Here is a 13,704-nt window from a genome sequence, read left to right on the forward strand (position 1 = left end):
ATTTGATTTAGAATACACAGTTAACTAAGAGGAGATGGTAGTATTGTATATGGGGAAAATTATTTAATATTCAGAAAGGAAAAGTTTTTTTTGGTTAAAATATTCAACTCAATTTACTTAAGCAATTTGGTTACTAGCTGTAAAATAGTGTACAATTAAACTTGGTAAGAAATACTAGAAAAAATTAGAAATACCAAGCAGGATTTTAGAGATACTAACAAAACATAACAGGACATATATTTTGTATTTCTTTACCAAGACTGGCATAGTTTTGTATTTATTAAATAAAGCCTCTGTGGAATTAATTTTTAATATGTTTTTATCAGGACTCTCAAATTGCAGACATACTGTCAACATCTGGGACTGTAGTTACTATTACAATCATGCCTGCTTTTATCTTTGAACATATTATTAAGCGGTAAGTAAACAATTCCTCAACTTAATGCATATGGTCATGTGACTTAATATAAGCACTGTACTTTAATTCTCAGCCCTTTGGTTCTTTTACCTAAGGAATGGATACTGGTGTTTTGTCTAGAAATATGAAGTAAGTTATTTAAATCAGGGGTTGGTAAGGATGAGCTCTTACAACTTCCCAAGTATGGAATAAAATTCACATATACTTTCCTCAGTTTTTATAATGCCTAGTAGAAAAAAGGTATGCAAGGAGAAGTGGGCATGCTTTCAGCTTTCAATTTGCAGTACAATTGACTGCAGTTGCACTGCCTACCACCCCTCTGCTCAGTATAAATATAGTTGTGGTGGTTTGTAATGGAGAATTCTTGCTGGTGGAATGCTAAGAGTAAGTTTTCCTTCTCTCCAGAATCTCAGGAGGCAGATAGAGAAGTGTGGTGTGTTGGTGCTATCTGTGCTCAGGAACTGAGGATTAGAAAGCCAAGTGATCAGAACTGAAAAGAGGCAACAAGGTTACTTCTATAGAGCTTTTCATATCCTAGCATCTACCATAGCTGTTTTTGTCAAGCCAGCTTGGAATCCTTCTTTCAGAAGCTCTATTATGCATGTGAAAATGAGAGTTAAAAGTTCATAAACATAACCATTGTAATGAAATTTTTGTGTTGGCTTCTGGATAGAATGCACCTAGCTACCCTTGGAGCGGGTAAAAAGGAGTTATTGTCATGACTAATTGTTCTAGGGTTCTCTTTTCTTGAATCACTGATGGATCCCTCTACCTCAACTCATCACAGCCTTGTCATTTTCTTTCTGTTTTTTAAAAATCACCATGTTGAATGTACAGGAATTCATTTGTATCCTAACTTCTCTAGCCAAATACAGATGGCCTTTCCCACTGAGTGTCTGTGAACAACTAGATTACCAGAGATGCTTCTGGACTCATTTAAAAGATCTTTCTCTTCTCTCTATTTACATTTGATGCTAACAGGTGCTAAATTGGAATTGGGAATTTTCTTGGATTAACGTAGCATTTTTGAAAAACAAAAACCAGAATCTCGGTATATAATAAAAGTACTTCTCTTGTAGGATGGCACCAAGCATTATGAAAAGCCTAATGGACCACACCATTCCTGAGGTTTAAAATTCACGGCACCATGGAAATGTGGCTGAACATCTCCAGTTTCCTTCTTTGGCAACTTCTGTATTATGCACGTGAAGCCTTCCCGGAGCCAGCGAGCATATGCTGCATGAGGACCTTTCTATCTTACATTATGGCTGGGAATCTTACTATTTCATCTGATACCTTGTTCAGATTTCAAAATAGTTGTAGCCTTATCCTGGTTTTACAGATGTGAAACTTTCAAGAGATTTACTGACTTTCCTAGAATAGTTTCTCTACTGGAAACCTGATGCTTTTATAAGCCATTGTGATTAGGATGACTGATACAGGCTTAGCTTTGTGTGAAAACCAGTCACCTTTCTCCTAGGTAATGAGTAGTGCTGTTCATATTACTTTAGTTCTATAGCATATTTGCATTTTTAACATGCTACCATAGTACATTTAGAATGATTGCCTTTGATTTTTTAAAAAAATTCTCTGTGTGTGTGTGTTTGTGTGTGTGTGTAAAATGCCAATTAAGAACACTGGTTTCATTCCATGTAAGCATTAAACAGTGTATGTAGGTTTCAAGAGATTGTGATGATTCTTAAATTTTAACTACCTTCACTTAATATGCTTAAACTGTCGCCTTAACTATGTTAAGCATCTAGACTAAAAGCCAAAATATAATTATTGCTGCCTTTCTAAAACCCAAAATCTAGTTCTCTATTATTAACCTGAAATGTACACTAGCCCAGAACAGTTTAATGGTACTTACTGAGCTATAGCATAGCTGCTTAGTTGTTTTTGAGATTTTTTAGTCAACGCATAATGGAAACTTCTTTCTTCTAAAACTTGCCAGTGCCACTTTGTAAGAAGTGAATCACTCTATGTAATGTAAACGTTATTACACTAAACAGGATAAACTTTTGACTCCCCTTTTGTTCATTTGTGGATTAAGTGGTATAATACTTAATTTTGGCATTTGACTCTTAAGATTATGTAACCTAGCTACTTTGGGATGGTCTTAGAATATTTTTCTGATAACTTGTTCCTTTTCCTGACTCCTCCTTGCAAACAAAATGATAGTTGACACTTTATCCTGATTTTTTTCTTCTTTTTGGTTTATGTCTGTTCTAATTAAATATGTATACATAAAGTTACATTTTAGTCTGTCTATTACTGCATCGTTTGCTTTCACCAAACTTATGCATGATCTAGAAGACAGGCAGGTGAAATTCACTTTCAGCTGTGGGAGACATCATCTCCCAGAACAAGCTGACATTCAGGGGCCCTAAGAGCAGCTCTCAGTGCTGAGAGACTGAGTGTGTGTCAGGAAAATTGCTTCCAGCTGGGAACCCCAGATTACCAGGGCCAAGAGAGCTGGTTCACACCTGCCATGCAGCAGGAACTCATTGAGGCTACTGATTGATTGTCCCTAGCAATACCTGAGACCAGGTAATATTTAATAACACTTGAAACTGACTTTGGAAATTCTATTAGTGTGGTCTGACTCAAGTTTTTTCTCCTATGTCATACTACCTGTAAGATGATACAACAATGTTTTTAAAGAAAGAAAGAGTATAGAAAAAATGTCACACACTTACCATGGTTCAGAGGTTGAATATAAAAGAAAATCTGCTACTGCTATACAGCTTACCTTGTTTGTTTGAAATTTAGAAGAGAAAAACAAAAATATTTGATTATCTACCTGAGTCTGAAGATAATTTCAAAAGTAATGGAATTACATTTATATCACTAAACATGGTTTTCTAGAAGATGATTCTAGACTTGTGGTCTTAAAAACACTAGTCTTAAGTTAAATAAAATGAAAACAGCTTTCTTTAGAGAAAAATATTTTTAATGTAGAAAAGCTGAATAGCTATAATGAAATACAAACCGTTCCTATACACAGTAAACTTACTGTTATAAGAACTGCTAATCCTTCTCCAGGTTCTTAGAATCTGGGTACAGCATTATAGAAAGTAACCACTCTATGAAAACACACACCCAAAACCCGATGGGTGACAATTGTGATAGATTAGGAAGACAAAACAGATTCAGAAGTAGCAGAGAATACTGCACATTTTCTTGGAAAATTCTTAATTGTTCAGTGCTTTCTGACAAGTTTCCCCAGCCCAATTTATCTCTTAGCTATTCTCTGCTACTTAGTCCTGTCTTCTGACAATCATCATACGGGGATGATCATCTGCCATACAGTGTAACATGTTTTCCCTAACACTGCCACATTTTATCTGCCATAAGAGAATGGCAACTAATGGCTTTCAATGAAGTCACCATGATTTAGAAAGTTTAAAACCACAAATTTTCCATGTGGTAAAACTTCTAATTACTAACATTGCACATTCACCAGTCTGTTTAAAAGTTTGGTTTAAAAATGCATTAAATAGAGTTCAATTTAATATTCAGGAGAGGAAAAGGCACTTAATACTGCAATTTCCAGAATATAATTTGTCTGTCTTCCCCTCCTGTGATGATACTGCTACACTGTTCATTCATCCATATACATGTCACAGCACCTGAGAGAAAGACATTTTGGTTAGTTAGAAGTTGACCAGGAGGCACCCAAAGATAAACTTTATTCTGATGCTTACTCTTGCTTTGCTATTCATTTACTAAACAAGTGAAGTAAGTTCTGTTTTTTCTTGTCTGCTTCCTATAATAAAACCCTTGAATAAATTAAAAATAATTGCTTGGTACAAAGATCTTGTGAGGAATAATAAACCATTTAAGTGTAAATCTAAAGCTAAAACAACTGGGAATTATGGATATAGAACAGAATGCAAATAAATACCTTGGCGAAGTAAGTATAATACAGGTATGACAAAAGGTGACAGATGTGAAGGAAAAGGTGGGGAATTGGTGTAAGGTTATTGGTTTATTTCCTTTTCCACTGGAAGGGGTCAAATCACATTAAAGTTACTAAGTTGAGAACAAAAGTCACAAAGAATTTCATTTTTTTTTAAACAGTCTCGCTCTTGCTCTTACCCAGGGTGGAGTACAGTGGCATGATCAAGCTCACTGTAGCCTCTGTCTCCGGGGTTCAAGCTATCCTCCCATCTTAGCCTCTTAAGTAGCTGGGACCACAGGCATGTGTCACCACACTTTTCTAATATTTCTGATTTTTAGTAAGAGATGAGGTTTCGCTATGTTGCCGAGGCTGGTCTCAAACTCTTGACCTCCCACCTTGGCTTCCCAAAGTGCTGGCATTACAGGCCTGAGCCACTGAGCCTGGCCCAGACTTTTTAAGGTATACATTTAAGAAGAACCATATGAAGTCGAGTGACACAGGGAAGAGAATGAAGGTAGGAAGTTACTGCTTACAGTGGGAAGTCAAGGGGTAACAAGAGACACTAGAAGAATTAAAAACCAAGTCCTCCAAATGATCAGAAAGCAAGCAAGAATTTGTAAGCAAACAATCTAGTGAATCTCCAAGAAATATTACCAAATGAAAAACATGGGCAGAGCAGTTTATTATACTTCACATAAACAATTTTATACACATACACCCTCTCTTATTCACAGGACACACACTGGTAAAGTACTGTAAGGAGGACTGGGAGGTAGGAGTCAGCGGTAGAAGCCTTAATTTTCATTGTAGTTCCTATTGTATTGTTTCTGGGTTTATTTTTTTTCTCTTTTTACTATTCTAAAAATTTAAGATCATACTATTATCTTTAAGAAAAATAATAGCTTTACGATGGTTTTTAATTCTCCATATGAAAGTTATGGACTTCCTTTTTGGAGTCCGATGCCTGTTAACATAAATCTAAATCCTGAGTAACCTATGAGATGCAGATCACCTGGCCAATCAAGAGGCTCCAGGGACATGTTTACAACATGGAAAAACCATGGGTGTTTTTTGCCCAAAAAGAGAGTGTTCCCTGATGGAAGAGGCAGGCTTGAGTTCATTATCTTGAGAACAAAGATTAAGACAACTGCAGTAGCTGCTCACCTGTGTGGCCCTGTATTCTCTCACTGACTTTTGCTCCAAGGAGGTCCCAAACAAGCAGTTCACCAGACTGACTTCCAGATAAAACGGAATTTCCATCCCAGACAAAACACCTGCAAGAATGGTTCAGAAATAGTCCTTTCTTCATCATGAAGGAAGGACTATGTTATACTGGCCAATGTAAGCCCAAATGAAGTGACCATGAACGCGTCTGTAAATGTCTTTGCCCCCAGTAACTCACAAACTATACCTCTGGGGCTCATCTGATGTCATGGAGGAGATGAGCATTCCTGTCTGCACATCAATGATATTAAGACAGCCATCTGCTCCTGTGCTGAGGACATGGCGACTATCTGCAACACAAGGTGAGACTCAGATATGAGTGACAGCTTCAGAATGTGGTTTACGTTATTCTGGATTTTATTTCTGAGTCCAGTGGCCTAATCTCCACATTCGTTTTCTTCAAAATCCTTGTACTTAAGCAACGACTATCCTCTCCTTGAAATGGTTCCAGCTCTTTCCAAGATGTAGGGATGAGATGACCCTTTGATTATGAGTTCATTTTTATCTTAAATTAATTTCTCTAATGAGTTGAGGAATTAAAAATACCCAGTCCTGCTTTTCTACCTGATACAAATGCCACAAGTATACTGTACCCTGGCATAAAGCAGTGTTAGCTATTGGCAAAATCTCTTTTATCAGAAAATAGTGTTTTTCTTTGTAAATTTTATTATTTCAAAATTAACAATTTATTTCAAAATTCCAATTTACCTAGTATTATCTGTTTTAAAAAGGATAATATCTACCTGGGCTAAAAGCAGTGTCACATACAATCCCTGAATGGCATGGAATCTGGTGCATTAAGGTGGCCGTTGTGAGGTCCCAAATATTCACTGTGCCTTCTTTGGTGCCGGAAACTAACAGTGTGCTTGCAGCATTTAAACTGATTGTATCTACCTAAGGAAGAAAACACATTGATACATATTCCATTAGATTTATGGTCATTAGCTATGTTTCTCTAGTCTGATTCAAATATGTAGTCATCATGATATAAATTAAACTCTATTGTGCAGTGTGCTGGTGTTGCTAATGCAGATGTATTTCAACATCATCCTACTGAATAATAACTTATTTTAAAAATGAAATTAAATTCTTTATAAGCTAGTGAATACAAGAAGAAATGAAGTATTGCTAGAGTAAAGGTAATGCTGTTTTAAAATAGCTTAAAACTGACAGTCTCAGAAAGATAACTCTATGAATAATAAATTATAGTGAGCCGCCAAACTGCCTGAAGCACAGCCAGTCCATGATTATTTGAGGGATTTGTGGGAGTGGGGGAATCTCTCGAGGCTATACTTGCACATCATCATGAATTACATACTAAATATTTCTCAAACTCAGCTAATCTGAAGACCATGGAAATTAGGCATCAGTTCACAACCTTAGAGAAAAGGCAGTACTGTCAACTACAGCATAATATGCAGCAGCGTGACCCGGAGAAAACAGAGCAAGTGAGAACTGAGTGCCTGTTGGCTCTGCCAACAGGCTGCATGCACTTGACCATCCCAGACAGCTGGTCACTGCCCCCCACTGTTGGATGGGTGTCTCCTGGACAGATGGTTCCCTTCCACCTTCTGGATCAGAAAACATGAAGGATCATAGGCCCTATCTTGTTGCCCCAAAGAGTTTGAGGGTACCAAATATTCAACGTCCTGCTCAGAAACTACTATTTTGGAATTCTAGTTGGATGGTAGCTAATTCTCAGGGAAATGTGCAAAGAAGTAACTTGGAGAAAAAATAAAACAAAACAAAGTAGACTTGGAAACCTAAAGAGTCAACACAAAGAAAAGAACTGAGATTTAGCCTATAATCTTCCATTAACCAAATAAAGCAAAACAACATCAACAAAACCAAAAACCTTCTTCCAGCCCAACCCCTAGACTTTTAAAGTCAGTTTTCTGCACAGTTTGTTGCTGGTACTCACACTGACATCATGTTCCAGCTCGGCCAGCAAGTCAAAGTGGTGTCTTTTGGTGCCTGGCATCTCTGCAGGAACACCAGACCACACCTAGGATGGAACATATTGCAGAAGGTATTTTAAAACATTTAACAAAAAGTCATTTTCTAATGCATTCAAGAAAAACTACTCTGCTCAATTTCCATTTAACAGATTTGCCGATAAAGTTAAGCTGCACAGTGCTCCAGCTCCTCCTCCCTATGCCTGCACTTTTTCCCACCAGCATGTGCTTGCTTACTATCCTTTGTTTGTACCTGTGTGTTTCTATCACCTGCACTTGCTGCTGTAATCGTGTGACTTTAGTATGTGAACTAAGGAAATATGAGTGTAGAAGTGTTACAGTGTCTTGAGAACACTATTAATGTTTTGAGAAGACCAAAAAGGATGTTACACCCAAAATAACTAAAAATAGGTACAGGCAAATAAACTTGTCTAAAAGAATGGAAGAAAAATTCTGAAAAACTCCTGGAGGAATTCTAACAATTTTAGGTTCTTGCTTTCTTTTACACCAACACAAAATAGAAACTGAAAATAATGAAAGCTGGTGTGATTTATGTAAGATTTCAAAGACAAGACCGAACATACTCCTACATCGAAAGAATGGTGAATGAATGAGCATTCAGATATTTTAAGTTTAAATAAAATGTGTCTTTTAATGATTCCTCACTTTAACTTGACATTTTCTAATTAACTACAATCAACTAATATTTCTGATCATGGCAGATGAAAGGGGCTGCTACTACACATTTCTTTCTAACTCTGCTATTGAATGAATGCTAGACCATTCATCCCACAATGGAATACACAGCACAGAAATCATGATAAACTTATTATATTAAGAAGTGGCTATAATTCCTACCACTGCACTCTAGCCCCAGCCTAGATAACACAGCAAGACACTGTCTCTAAAAAAAAAAAAAAATAATAAATAAGGAGGTGTTTTTTTAAACAAAAAATAAAAAGAATGTACATATCACAAAGTATGTGATACGTAAGGATAGTGAATGTTATTGCCTGTGTTTAAAAAATATATATAATATGTATTATATAAATAAAAATATATAAATGTATGTATATAACAGATATTATATTTTAAATATAAACAATATATAAATATATATTATAGATATATTTTATATATATTTTTTAAACACAGGCAATAACATTCAATATCCTTACAATCACATGCTTTGTGAAAAAGAGTGAAGTGACTGAACACATTAACAACAGGTAGTTGAGTGGCTTATAATATCTGTATGTACATTTTAAGCTAAAAATTATATATATGCCATATAGCATACCAAGTTAAAAAAACTTTTTAAATTATATATGAACCTTCACTGTAGAGTCCCACGATGCAGAATATAGCCTGTTGTCATGCCAACAGATCTTACTAACAGCATCATCATGTCCCATTAATGTGTCCTGGCGTCTTCCAAATGCTATGGAATAAAAATAGCTAAAAGATAATGAGAAGTATTAAAACAGTAGTCTGGCTTAATTTTAAGGCTCCTAAACATATATTAAAGAAACATTATGTTGTTTCATTCTATACTTACTAAGGCTCACTAGAATTACAAATTGCTTGTTCTCAAATTACTAAATCAAAATATTCAAAATTTGAATTTAAAATTAGAAATTTCCATGTCTGGCTCATCTGTGTTTTCACCTCAATTTAAAACTTAGAGAAAAACAGACTCCAATTGGAGAAATTATTCAATCCAAGTAATCATATTCAAATCCAACCATACTGTCCTCATCTCTAATATCTGTTCCCTTTAGAAAATAGTGCTGTGTCCTGGCAGGGAAAGCTTCTGGCTTTTCACACCTCATGTCCACAGAGGCAGCTATTCTGCACGTGGAATCACAGAGCAGGGTACACAGATACATACACATTATTATCCCATGAAGAAGTTATGACAGTGGCATCTCCTGGTAAAAGTAAACAAGATGATAAAGCCTGAAATACAAATGATTTGACATTAACAATCTGTAATAATTAGTAAGTCTCTAACACAGTAAAGCTATCTTATAAGTTTCCCGAAAAGTTAATGCTCAAATTGGCTTTATGGTGGCTCTCCTCCTATTTACGCAGATTTTCTCAACTGGCTAATTCCAGCTGTAGGGTTTTTTCCCAAATGCAGGAAGGAATGTCCACGTATGTCAAGGGTATTTACAACCTAGCCTGATAACTCTCCAGGGTCCTGCCCTGGGCTGGAAGAAGCCCACTCACACTCTGGAGTAAATCTCCAGTTGGGGGCAGGCCGGGGATGATCCTCAAGAAAGAAAATACCTCCTCTGGACTATAGACTTGTGTGAGTAAGAAAACCTTCCAAAATTCTTTAGAGAATTTCCAGATCTTTTGCATGATTTACATTAAAAATAAAATGTGTTCTTTCAGAAGAATTGGTTTCATCATATTAGATATCCTACCAACTCAGAGATGCATAAGTTAAGTAGCACATAACATTTAGTCTGACAGCTAAAAAAAGGAAAGGTTTATTAAGTAGAATTCTACTGGGTAGCTCTCCAAGTATTTTAAGCTAAAAATGAAATCACAACAGTATGAGAAAGTGGCAACCTGAAAAAAAATTTTACATTGAAATTAGAAGTAATCTAACTAAGGTATTTGGTAGATTTACTACACAGGAATAAACTCAATTGTTTTGGGAGAAATAAAGTATTATCGTATGGGTGTGTATAAAACAAACTACTACACGGATTTCTATCATAATACTATTAAAATGAACTCACCATATTTGAAAATGATATACTTCTTTGTAGCATTTTTGATTCTTTAGAAAACATCTTCAAGGTGGAATCTAATTTAATAATGAGAAGTAGACATGTAAGAAAGATTTCCTAACCATTACAGACGTCAAAGAACAGCTACTCTTCTTGTTCCTGGTGGCCAACAGTACACTTTATATTCCAAAGTATAATATTATGGAAAACCGAATGTAAACAGAGCTAAATGACCTAAGGCCTCATCCAACATTAAGATTCTATGACCTGTAACCCCGATGACAAAAACATCAATTTAAAAATCCAGCACAGACATGGTAGGTATACTGTTGACATTTCAGCATGACTGCAGGCAGAAATGTCGTAGCTGGTATATGCAGAAAGTTACAGGGAGGAAAACACCAATCTTAATAGTAACATTGAAATAGTAATTTTAATACTAAATAAGACAAAAAGATCTTGACGATGTGTTTTCTTTAAAAAAAACTGCCCAATTATAGTTATAGTGAGATACCCTTGCACTGAACATTAGTTATAGAAGGGAACCACTGACTTTCTAAATAATAATAAAGTAGAAATTAAAAATCCAAGCATTTAATTTTCTTGTGTAACAGAAACCTTACTTTTTTTTGGGGCGGGGGGAAAGAGTATCACTCTGTTGCCCAGGCTGGAGTGCAGTGGTGTGATCTTGGCTCACTGCAACTTCCGTCTCCTAGATTCAAGCAATTTTTGCGCCTCAGCCTCCCAAATAACTGGGATTTTTGGCGTGCACACCACGCCTGGCTAAGTTTTGCATTTTTAGTAGAGACTGGGTTTCACAATGTTGGCCAGGTTGGTCTCGAACTCCTGGCTTCAAGTGATCCGCCCCCTTCGGCCTCCCAAAATGCTGGGATTACAGGTGTGAGCAACCGTGCCCGGCCTCAAAACAACCTCTTAAAACCCAAGAGTCACAAATTACAAGGCTCTAATGTGCTTCGAACATCCTATATTTGAGATATGTAACAATCTATTTTCTAACTTACACAACACGATGTCGGAATGATCTTTAAATAATTTCTTCTGCACAGTATAACTTAATAATTCAACCCAATTTTTGCAACCCCAACACACAGAATTCCTGACAATTTATAAACATGAGCCTCAATAAGACACTGTTCAGCATTAATTTGAAAATGAAAACAGAAGAATGAACACAGTATCACTTGAACTTTCCCCTGAGCAGTATAATTAGATCTGATAGTCTTCCCAACCTTGCTTTTGATTCTCTTAGGCAATTCTGAGCATTCACCACAAAATCTATTTAAGATAATTAATTTGGGACATCCTACAAAAAAAACATAAACCAGTCGGTTATATAAAGATGTTTTTCTCTCCTTGATGTCTAGTGGTTAGGATTTGATGCTCTCACTGCAGCAACCTGGGTTCATTTCTCAGTCAGGGAACGAAAAAAATGGAAAAAGAAAATAACAAAAGAAAAAAAAAAGATGTTTCTCTTGAAATCAAGGATCCCCTGTACTAGAGTTGATCATGTTAAAGACTGCAGTAAAAGCTAAGTTCATAAGTGGTGGGTTCTGTGCATGCCCACGTACCTAAACATACTGTATACTACAAGAACATATGTAATTTTGGGGTGACCATCAGGATACATATAAACCAGTAATATGAATTATGAAAATCTAAATATGAGAAAAAACAAACAGAAAAAACAAAAGCTTTTGACTTTATTTTTAAACTCTCTCAACCAGGAGCGGTGGCTCATGCCTGTAATCCCAGCACGTTGGGAGGCCAAGGCAGGCGGATCTCCTGAGGTCAGGAGTTCAAGACCAACCTGGCCAACATGGTAAAACCTCATCTCTACAAATATACAAAAATTAGCCAGGCATGATGGTGGGTGCCTGTGATCCCAGCTACTCGGGAGGCTGAGGCGGGAGAATCGCTTGAACCCAGGAGGCGGAGGTTGCAGTGAGCCAAGATCGTACCATTGCCCTCCAGCCTGGGCGACGAAGCAAGACTCTGTCTCAAAAAAAAAAAAAAAAAAAAAAAAAACCCTCTCTCTCCTTTATTGTGAAAATCCACAGAGGAGCGACATAATGCTTAATAAGCCTCAGTGGTTTGAAGCCTCAGTGGTTTGAAGCCACAACGCTCATCAAATTCATGGTTAACAAGGTCATACAAGTACAACTGAGCTGAATGCTTTAATAAGCCATCCCAGACAAATCCTGCTGAGAACACAGGTTTTGCTTAAAGATAAAGCACTTTGTCTGAGGCTATAATTTTTGGCAAACTCCACAGGTAGAAATCCTGGCAAAATACAGATTGCTTCCTTCTATCAGAGAAGTGCCTCGGTGACCCCGGCATGGGCCAGTTTGGGAACTGCACGTGAACTTCCTTTTGGTCTACTGTGTAGAATCACTTCTATGCTTTGTGGAAAATTTTTTTATATACAATCCAAGACAGTATTTGAAAAAGAACAGAATGAAATGCTACAGATCATAAACAATGATAACAGAATCTGAGAGCAGTAATTCTGATTTTCCTGAAAGTGTTTAGTTGGATAGCATTTTGTCTTAATGAATGAAAAATATAATCTCCTATGATAAAGACCAAAGAACGAGTAGCCTTACTTTAAAAAGTTACAAACTTTGTCAGAAGAAGTTGTTTTCTCATGGAAGCAGGAAGCAAAGATACTATCCTTTCATCTCTGTGTCTTCCAGAGTGCCAACACAGTGCTCTCAACATGACAAGGCCAAGACATACTTTAATAAATAATATATAATGCAGACTACCAGGGAGAGAACAATGGTGTATATAGTAAGGGATGCTTTCTGCTTTACAGCTGTAAGTCATATCAATGACACACTGCAAGGGTTTTTATAATTTTGATAATGTATAAGCATATTAAATAATACATGAATTTGATTTTGAGCTAAATCAAATATCCCGAAGAAATATACACTGAATGACAAAACTGCAAACTGTAACAGCAAATCTGTATCTCCATGTACTGACAGGCACACACCAATTTCTGATACAGCACTTGCTACTCACAGCCAACCCCAACAAGTGGACAGGGCACCTCTCATGGCAGGCAGGAAGGGCCTGACCCAGCAAGGGTGTGGAAAGGAGGCTGTTTCTGTCCTCTATCCTCAACTCTGGGAAACCTCATCAGCAACAGAAAGATGTTTCATTATTATTTTTGGCAAATTACGATGAAACCCTATGTAATGTACCACAGAGGAACTGCTCTAAGTTTACTTTATGTGGAGGCAGCACATGCAAGCGCAGTCCTTGACCACGAGCTAAATAATAAAGAACTCAGACATTCTAGGATTTTGGTTAAGCCGCCTTTCAGGGAGGAACACTGACCTTGGGATGTTGTGAATACTGAAGATCCATCGCGAGAGACCGTGATTCCAGTAACTGCTCTGCTCAAAAACAAAGTTTCACAAATTACTACTC

At 36.7% G+C, this 13,704-nt stretch overlaps 2 protein-coding genes across 5 annotated transcripts in view; one reads left to right on the forward strand and one right to left on the reverse strand.

The window, feature by feature from the left end:
- The window catches only part of SDCBP (syndecan binding protein), a 29,565-nt gene extending 26,892 nt beyond the window's left edge, over window positions 1-2,673 (forward strand). For all 4 annotated transcript variants that reach the window (XM_024250566.3, XM_024250568.3, XM_024250567.3 and 1 more), the window contains 2 exon segments: window positions 327-418; window positions 1,498-2,673. In XM_024250566.3, the coding sequence (XP_024106334.2) occupies window positions 327-418; window positions 1,498-1,552 (147 nt within the window). In that variant the 3' untranslated portion in view covers window positions 1,553-2,673.
- Window positions 2,674-3,349: 676 nt separating this feature from the next.
- The window catches only part of NSMAF (neutral sphingomyelinase activation associated factor), a 75,263-nt gene continuing 64,908 nt past the window's right edge, over window positions 3,350-13,704 (reverse strand). Inside the window, 9 exon segments of the mRNA XM_024251208.3 lie at window positions 3,350-4,050; window positions 5,487-5,596; window positions 5,734-5,836; window positions 6,290-6,440; window positions 7,468-7,551; window positions 8,836-8,959; window positions 9,393-9,460; window positions 10,255-10,322; window positions 13,612-13,670. Of these exon segments, the coding sequence (XP_024106976.2) occupies window positions 3,956-4,050; window positions 5,487-5,596; window positions 5,734-5,836; window positions 6,290-6,440; window positions 7,468-7,551; window positions 8,836-8,959; window positions 9,393-9,460; window positions 10,255-10,322; window positions 13,612-13,670 (862 nt within the window). The 3' untranslated portion in view covers window positions 3,350-3,955.

Source organism: Pongo abelii, chromosome 7 (genome assembly GCF_028885655.2).
Source record: "Pongo abelii isolate AG06213 chromosome 7, NHGRI_mPonAbe1-v2.0_pri, whole genome shotgun sequence".
In the NCBI taxonomy this organism is placed as follows: domain Eukaryota; kingdom Metazoa; phylum Chordata; class Mammalia; order Primates; family Hominidae; genus Pongo; species Pongo abelii.